Source organism: Octodon degus, unplaced genomic scaffold, assembly GCF_000260255.1.
Source record: "Octodon degus isolate 3935 unplaced genomic scaffold, OctDeg1.0 scaffold00132, whole genome shotgun sequence".
In the NCBI taxonomy this organism is placed as follows: Eukaryota; Metazoa; Chordata; class Mammalia; order Rodentia; family Octodontidae; genus Octodon; species Octodon degus.
In genome coordinates this window covers 176,861-186,973 of record NW_004524708.1, presented here as the reverse complement: position 1 = coordinate 186,973, position 10,113 = coordinate 176,861, and the positions used below count along the sequence as shown (strand labels likewise).

Sequence of the window (10,113 nt, the reverse complement as noted above, 5' to 3'; positions counted from 1 at the left end):
AGCAGCCTTTTCCTCTCCAAACTTTCAGGGGTGCTGTGCCTAAGGGATTCAACCCACTCTGTTAAATGCCTTTAATCAATAAGTGTATGTAAATTCCCTCCTATTATTCTATGAACAATCCTTTAATATGATTTTGATTCCCTGAAGAGACTGGACTGCTACTTAGGACTAGTTACTAAAATTTCAGAATTTGGAGCACTAATGCCAGAGACATTGAAATGCTTGTATAAGTACAAAGGAGGTTTTGGCCACCAGAATTGTGAGTCTGGGCTACTGAATCCTGCCTTTGCTTCCCACTGTCCAACCTATGATGTATGCAGTTTTCAGTGATTACTTTGTATGGCACTCTAGAGGGGATTGGCATTACTACCTGTCCTCTTTCTCTGTGACCTCTGTCCTCCCCTGCATATGAGGTTGTAGCCCCATCCCAGAGCAGGGGAGAGTGAGCTGAGAGATGCTGTCATTTAGTCTATGAACTAAAGATATAATCTGGTCTAGTATAGTTTTGGTCAAGGCAAAAATAACGAAGGGTCATGTGAACAAGGTATTTATTTAGCGTACAGAACTGACTGTATAGAAATTCAATTTATTATTATTACCTGGCAGCTGTGAGAACTGGACTCTAATAACTTCTATGTAATGAATTTGTCTCTCTGAAGTCATCTCCAAAAATAACAAAAACCCACTGTTCTATATTAATTGCCCAGGTACTTTTTATTTATTTTTTAACACCTTGCTTGTTAATTTGCTTGCAGTGCCTTAAAGAAGTAGACAGTTTAGACGATTTCTCTTAGTAGAAAAGTGTGGACTCAAACACTTTGACTTCGAAATGCATCTGTTGTGTAACACCGCAGCTGGTTCAGGGTGCAGGTTTGCCTCTGCAGGCCTGCAGAGGGAGAGGGAGGCTGAGAGGGAGGAGAGGGAAAGGGAGAGGGAGAAGGAGAGGGAGAGGGGGCGAGCCCACTCTGGACAGAGGCCAGGGAAGGGGCATGTACCCACAGGGTCACCCAGTGTTGCAATCTTAGCCTGAACCAAGTCCTCTGGGAGAGAGTTTCTTGCTTTCCATTTGTACCTCTGAGTAATAGGGATTGTCTGTCTCCCAAAATGAGATGAAAGTGCTGGAAGAATATGTAGATTAGCTGGAGAGCTGCAGGGAAATCTTAACAAAGTTTTAGTTCTGCAAAAGCCCTGCAGCCTTCTTCACCTTCCCTGGGCCAAGTACTTCAAACTTGGGGCATCAGAACTGAGGACTGAAATTCCCCAAGGTGAGAGGCCTCCCCTCTGAAGAAATGGACTCCTCCAATGTCCTCACATGATTACTCAGGTACTTTCACTTTTCCATATATAGGTGTCACTCAGGAGCAAGCTCTGACCAGCGGAGGGAGTGACACATCCTTCTCCACCTGCACCTTCCCATCTCACCCATCTTCACCTTGCTGTCAGTGCCCCCAGGCAGTAGGCAGGAGCCCTCCCTGTGCCTCTGCCAGAGATAAGCTTGTTGAGTTGGTAGAGAAAAGCTTGGGCGAAGCCACAACATTGACACTGTTACCTTGGAAAAGGAGTGGAGAAAGGTGAGACAATGAATGGACCTGTGGATGGCTTATGTGACCATTCTCTAATTGAAGAAGGAGCCTTCATGTTCACTTCAGAGTCTGTAGGAGAGGGACATCCAGGTAAGTGAACTGTCCTGGCCTGACTGCAAATCCATCCTCCCCAGCCTGCACCCAGGGAGTCATTTACCAGTGATTTTATCAATGATGGGTGTTATTGCAATAGCGATCTCTAGAAAGACCACATGAACAATAGCTCATTATGAAGCTGAGGGTCCATGCAGCTGCCCATCACCAGAATGTCAACATAGCAGGCCTGAGACAGAACAAACAATAAGCATAAGATACTTACCAAATGTCCCATCAGAGCCTAACTTTTTGTTTTTATTTGAAGTGAAGCTTTTATCTGGGATCACTGAGCAATTTAAGCCAACAGAGAATGTTCCCCAAACAAGGCCAGTTGGTCGCTAAGTTCTGCATGTGAGGCCTGTGTGGTACAGAGATGAGAGATTGGTGCTGAGTTGGGGCTCAGGGCAGCTCAGGCATATCACCTTAGAGAAGTGCCTGTGACTTCCTGAAGAGGAAAAAGAATTGGAGCACTGTTTTCCTTCCTGAAAGGCAGGCAGGCTCTGATGTGGGACATGAGTGAGGCTTCCCTGGTGACACGATCATACCCAGATACTCAGAGCTTCCAGTTGTGGGACTGAGAGGGTGCGAGGCCTCAGAGTGTGTCAGCATCTTCCAAGGGCCTGGAGCAGCAGGGTGCCATGCCTCACTCTGTAGGTCTTGGGAGGGGCTCCGGAAATTGTATTCTTAGCAAGTTCCTGGGACATGCTGCTGCTGCTGGTGTGGAAACCACACTTCAGGACCACTGTACCAGGAGAGTCCTGGGGATAGACCCAGAGCTGTGTGTTCCCGCACTTCTTCAAATTCATTCGAGAACTTGAGGTGTGTGGTAGCCTATCTCCCAGTCCCCCTTTTCCTATCTTCCTCATGCTCATTCTTTCCATCAAAGATTTAACTTTTATAACTTGTAACATAGCTCTGGTCATCTCAATGCACTGCTCCTCGTACATGTGTCATGCAGTGGTTCTCAACTGGGGACAATGTTGTCTCCCTTTCCTCCAGAACATATTGTAATATCTGGAGATGATTTTGGTTGTCATAGCATGAGGGAAAGGAGGAAAGGTACTCCAGGCAACAACTGGATAGAGGCCCAAGCATGCTGCTAAGTTTTGCCTTTACAATGAGTGAGACAGCCCCACTAGAAAGTGTTATATGGCTCAAAGTGTCAGTAGTGAAGCAGTTGAAAAACCTTGAATTAGACTGCTGTTTATGAGACTTGCTTAGTTCAATGCAAATAGCCTCTTTCACTATGCATAAATCTATGGATAAACTTTGTAGGTCTCCTGTACTTTAAACCTTGGATATGGCTGTGTCTAATATACTCTGGTCATCCCACTGGCTTATGAAGGTGACATGCAGGTTAGGAGAAAGATTTTCAGCTGGAGGAAGTGAGTTCTTCGGCACAGAGTAGCTAGTGGCCCTAGTCATGGCACACTGTACCTAGCAGTAATGTGCTCAGTGAACAAAGAATGACAATTCCAGTCAATCTGTGGATTGTTTTGTTTCCTGACAGTCTATCAGGTTCTCTGATTCTGCTCTTATACTGCATTTGCCAGTATAAAAGTGAACTGTTCAAGGAAGTCAGATTCTTGTAAGGCTTAGTGACTTTGGTTTTGCATTCTGTGCCCATCAGAATGATACACTTTCATTAATTAATTAATTAATTAACTGCCGGTTCAGCCCATCCTGGGGGCAGGGCTGGTGCTCATGTGGTGCTAGGGATGTAACTGTGGTCCCTGAGTGCTTGCTTAAGCTTGTCTAAGCAGGCACTTTAGACCACTGAGCTATCTCACTGGTCCACAATTTATTTTTGGAATTTCAAGAAAAGTGACTCTTGGCTATTATCTTGAGGCTACTGAGTAATAATGATAGAAGTTTTGGAGCCTGTAGAAACTTCAGAAAGGCCCTCCTCAGGCATTATCTTATCTGAGGTACTGTCCCATGGCTTTGCTACACTCTGGCTTTGTCTCTGTAGCATTGCATTTACACTAGGTCCTTTAAATAAGCTGAGACACCAACAGCCTATAAATAGCGTCTAGGGACTCCAGTGGGTAGGGGTAAGTGGCTATCCTCTGCTAGTTTTGGGGTGTGTCAGCTGTGGGCAGTCTTGGTAGGTGTGTACAGAAACTATGCACTCAGATGAACGTAGATTTACAGTTGGGATCTGCCACTCACAGGAGGGTACACAGAAAAACCCAAACATATACTTAGTAGTAGTTTCTGAAGAAGAAATTATAAAGTTAACCTTTGATGGCAGATAAGACAAACATGGGTGCCATTGATCTTTGGCAAATATATATAAATTTAAAACTCAGTTGCTTTTTTAAAAAAAATTTTATTTATTTACTTATTTGTGTGTGTGTGTGGGGGGGGGCAGCTCAGCCCACCAGGGGGTGGGGCTGGCTGGCATGTGGTGCTGGGGGATTGAACTGTGGTCCCTGTGCTTTGCTAAGCTTGTTCTAAGTAGGTGCTTTAGACCACTGAGCCATCTTACCAGCCCTACTCAGTTGCTTTTGAGATCTGGTTGATTCTGGATCTGGAGTCTTAAAAATAAATTAGTCTATGAAGAGCACCCATAAGTATGAAACATAGTATACGGTGTGATGTGTGTAACAGAAGTCACATTTATTTCTTCACTTGTGATTATTCAGCTTTCAAAAAATGTAAACAAGCCTGCAGAAGCAAGCACAGGGAATAGGGTTCAATCCCAGGCACCACATGCTGTGCTGGTCCTGTCCCCGGGCGTGCTGAGCTGGCCACCAAGTCCAGGTGTGGTGGTGCACACCTTGTAATCCCAGTGCTGGGAGGCTGAAAACAGGAGGGTCACTACAAGTCTGAGCTGTGTAGTGAGACCCTGTACCAAATACATATAGTTTTTTTAAAAAAGTAATAAAACCAAAGCAAGTATGGCCTTTTCTACAGTGGTATTTAGTGATCTACATGTTAGACCACATGTCTTCAAGGTCAAAGAGTTGCAATAAGATCAAGTCTAGCTCGGGATGAGCCCGTGTCATTCCTCTTTTAGCTGCTGAAAGACAACCCAGCTATTGAGCCATCTGGTTTTCAATGGCCATAACAGGCTCTGGAAGATGCTTAGTGGAATGTTCTTCAAAGGAGCAGTGATGTTCAGAGTGTTCTTGGGAGAATTCTTGGGCTTTTTTTCTTTGTTTTTGTGGTGGTGGGGATTGAACCTAGCCCTGAACCACTGAGCTACATCCCCAGCCCTTTATTTATTTTGATATAAGGCCTTGCTAGATTGTGAAATTCCCCAGGCTGATGTAATTCTCCTTTTTTTCCCCCAGTAGCTGCCTGTAGCTAAGATTTCATGTGTAAGCCAGCACCATCTGGTCTTGTGGGGTTCTTTGTAGGCAGAGCTATGTCCTTTGACGTGATATTTTGTGTGGTGCAACGCAGATCAGCTATTTGTCCCATGTGATTTTACACCTTGCTACCTAATATTACAGATGTTACTAAGGACTCGAATTCTTTTTCTAGGAAATTTCTAGATATTAGAGTTAAAAAGAATGAGACACACTTTAGTTAGGGATAGGTATGTGCTGCTCTAGAGTCTTAGAAGAGCTGATTTTGAAGCATATTTCTTCTAGAGAATTCTGTAGTTTATATAATGTATACCTTCAAAATGAGGAAGTCATGAAAGCAAATAAAAATTTCAGAATATTTCTATTTTCTTATGTGGAGCCATATGTGCCGTCGGGTAGGTAGAATTGATTTGTGAACCGACATAATATCGAATTTTAACCTTTCTGTTGCACTCATTCCCTGTGTGATGCACAGCCATGTTCATTCTTGTCCAGATAAGATCTGTGACCAGATCAGCGACGCAGTTCTAGATGCTCACCTCAAGCAAGACCCCAATGCCAAGGTGGCCTGTGGTGAGTGACCCCCAGTTCCTGGCTGCCTGTGTGGGTGGGCTGAGATACTCACAGTGGGGCTGAGGCTGTACCGTGGTAGAAGTCCACGTGCCCAGCGCTGCAGGGTGGTCTTTGTGATGTGGCCTTCCCATGTTGAATCAGGGAAGAAAACTGCTTCCGACCATGAAACAAATTGGTAACCATCTTCAGTGGGAAAGGGCATTAACTGTCTTCCTCAGTAAAGAGTAGAGTTGGATCACGGCAAGGCCTTCCTGACATTTGATGTTTATTCAGAGTGGAGGGGTCTTTCAGAGTTCTGAGATCAGTGCTCCACATGAAACCAAAGACTGTGGAACTGCAGAGCTGCCCAGAGGGCTACAAGTCACATTCTGCTGTAAGGACCTCTGATGGTCATGCAGAGTTGTAGGGAGCAGCTGAAGCTGGAAATTGCTCATATGTGTGGGGGCAAGATAAGGCCAAAGTGCCTAAAGCAATCAGCTACCTTGGTCCTAGGAAAACCATCCTGTCTGGGACTAGTCCAGTTGTTTTTGATAGGCAACCTTACTTATATCTGGTACTAACTTTGTAAAGAGTATAGATAAATGCCCCTACAGTGCTTGTTCAGTTCTTCTCCTCCCAGCAGGAGAGAGAGGACCTCCATGTGACCTCAAGCTTGTCTCTTGTCTTTATTTTCTAGATCCCCTCACCATTTTTCCCCAGGACCACTGAGAGCCCAGTGAATCATGACATGGAGTCTGGCTCCTTCTCTGCCTTTTTGTCTTAGCTGATGGTGGTATGATTCAGATGTTACAGTGATCTGTGAAGGGCAGTTTCTATGTCAGCTGCTCATAACAAAAGCAGCAGCTTTCTGAAGGCACATTAATGTCAGGCCCTACTTTGTCTCTTGACAGCTCATGCAGGCTGAAAATCTTTGCTGTTATTTGTGGAATAAGTTCTTCACCCCTTGCCAGGGTGGAAGCCTGAGGCACAGCAGAAGAGCCAAGGACTCTGGATCCTTGGCAGCTCAGGTCCAGCCATGCACTTCACTGAAGGGATCAGGGGGCCAGTGGAGCAAGGCCTTGGCCAAGGCATGGGGCAGCACACTCAGCGATGAGAGCAGAACCCTGCTATGCTTACCATCAACACTCTGTCCTGCCTACTATACAAAGCCATCCCTCTATCTCTGGTGGCATTGTAGCCCCTGTGTCTAATGCTTCAGGGACCCTTGACTCTCAGAAGGAAGATCACATGCTGTTATCTTTGTAAACAGCTGGAGGCAAAGATGGTTTGTCTTGCTATTTTGATCCAACTCCCTGAAGCTCACAGTGGAGTTTTAACAATACTTAGGGAGGGGGCAGGTGCCTGTGTTCACTCTGACAGCCACATACAACCGTGGTCTCTTTTAACCCACACAACAGCTTTAGAGAATCATTCTTAGAGTATTTGAGGAAACTGAGACTTAAGTTAATTATATTGTCCAAGATCAGACCAACAGTAAGTATAAAGCTGAAGTGTAACTGATTCTTCTCAAAGTATCTTAATGCAGGTAGCACCTGGTGATGCTCAGTGATTGGTACTGGGCTTATTCTTTTTATTGGCATTGTTATTTTCTTTCTGGAGTCCATTGCTCATGAGATGTCTCCTGATTCCTTCTGCTGGCATGTGGCTGCTAACCTGTTCCCCTCCTTCCCTTGCAGAGACAGTGTGCAAGACAGGCATGGTGCTGCTGTGCGGGGAGATCACCTCCATGGCCATGGTAGATTACCAGCGTGTGGTGCGGGATGCCATAAAACACATTGGCTACGATGACTCTGCCAAGGGTGAGGGCCAGAATGCTTGCTGGTTTTAGCTAAGGAAGCCCTTGCTGCTGGGCTGAACCTGAGCCTTAGTTTTAGAGGAGTACAAGTCTTACCTAGAGAAGCATCATAACTAGACCCATTTGTCAGGTGCCAGGGGTCTAAAGCTTGGACAGGAATATTACGGCTGAGAGGGTAGGGCAGCAGCAGGGACACTGCCCACATGCGCCCATGGTGGATGAGTCTCCTTATAGCCCTGCTTTCTCAGTGCTGGAAAGAAAGCAGCAGGGAATGAAGGGAGCTGGCTCCACTGGAAACATGCCCTCTGCCAGGCACTGACTTTGGCCTTTTGATGAGCACCATTTCCCTTAATCATTCTAAACTCTAATGTACTTCTTATGAAGATGAGGAAATTGGGGATTGGAAAGCAACCTGTAGGTGGCCATTGGCGAAAGGCCACCAGGTTGGGAAATCCACCACTGGCACAGAGAATGGCGTTGCAGCCTAGTTCTGGGACTGAGAGCAGAGAAGGAGACAGACTGGTGCAGGTCAGTGCCCCTGCCAGGAATGTGGGAGCCAAAGTGCAGAGGAGGGACCAGCCTGGCAGGGACCAAGGAGAAGCGTTGCTTCAATAGGCAGGTCAGAGCTAGAAAGAACGTAGAGCCTTAATAAATATTTCAGTGTCTAAACCAGGGTGCAGGGTCTTCTACTGAAGCCAGGGGACTGGAACCTAGGTCTGAAGGATGCACCATTCCACAAGAGCATTAGGGCCTTGTTCCTACACTAGATTTCTGACCCCAATTCTTAAACATTCTTCAGTAAACTCAGACAATTCCAATTTTGAGAGAAAAGCTTTCCTTTGGGCTTCTGCTGGCTCTTTCTCCTCTCCCCAGTCACCAGGATGGCTGGGATGCAGCCTCACAAGGCCCAAAGCCCATTGCTGCTGCTCGCTGCTGCAGTTGCTGGGTGCCCTGCACTTTCCAAGCCCTGACTCTCTCCCTCAGGTCCCTGAGTTGTTTATCCACATCACTTGGAGTCTTGCTTGGTTTTCAGTACTGGGAAAATTAATCATACAGACAGGAAGTGATTAGGCAAGATGGAAAATGTGTAGTCCCTGGTGAGAGCACTTTGACAGCTCTCTAAAGATTGCTCCTTGATTTGCACATTAAGAATGCTCACCTGGAGCAGGGAAGTGCAAAGTTGAGGGTGACCTGGAGCTCCTGGGCCACGGGCTGTGGTGTGTGGGAGAGAAGCCAGACAAAGCCTTCCAGGGAGACAGACCTACTGAGGGAAAAGTGCATTGCTTAGGGTCACCCTGGAGCTTGAGCTATCTAAAGAAGTTTTGGTAGCAAGGGGCATGTTGTATAGTGAAGGTTGAATTTTCTATTCTTCGGGGTAGATCCCACCTGAAGCTTATATATAAAGCATGGGGTATACCTGCGTAGAGGCTGGCTGGTGGGGCTTAAGGAGAAGGTCAGGATGCTCGTGGTGTCTGTGATTTGGCTCCTAGCAGCAGCATAGCCCAGCATGGCCAGAAGGACCAGCTTCCTCGTGGCACTGCCTGGACAGGTCCATTGTCCATCATGCCAAGAGGCCTGGCCCTCCAACCCTGGGCCACAGTGTGGCACTGAGGGGCCTTCACTTTCCTATCTGCTGCAGGCACTGGGCACATCTTGGGGTCTCAGCACCCCAATTCTGTTGAGATGGTTCATGTATGCAATATTTGTTCAGGCATTTAACCCCTGAGCTTCTGAATGGCAGTGCTGGAAGGCCCTTGATTTTCACTCAGTGTGGTGATTCTCAAACTTGGTTCTGAAGGACTCCTGCAGGACAGCAAAAGACACAGGGCTACAAGTCACCTACCTGTTCATCACCAGTACAGCTCCTGTGATACCTGGCTTTTAGGTCACAATTTCAAGTAGCTAATACTTTTTAAATGTGTTTTTTGCTAGTATATATTGTTACAAAATAATAGGTTTATGAGTGATATTTTCATAGGTGTATGTAACATATTTTGACCCTGTGATATATACCTTTCCAACCAAGTTATAACTGAATGCAGTAAAATGTACCACAGAGAGTTTTCTTGACTGAAGAGTTCAGCAGGATGGTGTGGGAAAGAGACATGATTTTTGCATGTTATCCTGGGCCTTAGCTATGGGCCTAGGCAGACCCCAGCTGGTCAGAGACCACCTACACTGACACTAAACACTGTGCAAGGAGCAGAGTTATCCACTTTGCTGGCTTGACACTAGTCCCCACTCAGGCATGTCTCCCCTCCACCTAGGCTTTGACTTCAAGACCTGCAATGTGCTGGTGGCTTTGGAGCAGCAGTCCCCGGATATTGCCCAGTGTGTCCACCTAGACAAAGATGAAGAGGATGTTGGTGCTGGAGACCAGGTATCTCAGGAACATGGGAACTTCTGAGGACATCACTCCAGTATGGTCAGGTTGTAACCCTCTTGGAGGAGCTGAGGGGCTGGTGGTGTATTCCCATAATCCCAGCTCTCTGGGAAGCTAAGGCAGAATACTTGCAAGTTCAAGCCCACCCTGTGTCAAAATAAAAAAATTAAAAAGGGCTGGGGATATAGCTCAGTGTGAAGGCTCTTCATTCAATACCCATTTCTCAGTACTGCCACACAGACACAGACACACACACAGACACACACACACACACACACACACACACAGAGAGAGAGAGAGAGAGAGAGAGAGAGAGAGAGAGAGAGAGAGAGGTAGATTGATTTGACATTATTGGGCAGACTTACC

At 46.3% G+C, this 10,113-nt stretch overlaps 1 protein-coding gene across 2 annotated transcripts in view; it reads left to right on the top strand.

Annotated features, from left to right (window-relative positions):
- The first annotated feature begins 1,348 nt into the window (after positions 1-1,348).
- Mat1a (methionine adenosyltransferase 1A) overlaps positions 1,349-10,113 on the top strand; it is a 17,943-nt gene continuing 9,178 nt past the window's right edge. The window contains exons 1-4 of one of the 2 annotated variants that reach the window (XM_004641214.2): positions 1,349-1,673; positions 5,492-5,569; positions 7,246-7,368; positions 9,632-9,744. In XM_004641214.2, the coding sequence (XP_004641271.1) occupies positions 1,580-1,673; positions 5,492-5,569; positions 7,246-7,368; positions 9,632-9,744 (408 nt within the window). In that variant the 5' untranslated portion in view covers positions 1,349-1,579. Of the gene's footprint in view, positions 1,674-5,471; positions 5,570-7,245; positions 7,369-9,631; positions 9,745-10,113 lie in introns of both variants that reach the window. The other variant, XM_023701284.1, reaches the window with a different exon arrangement.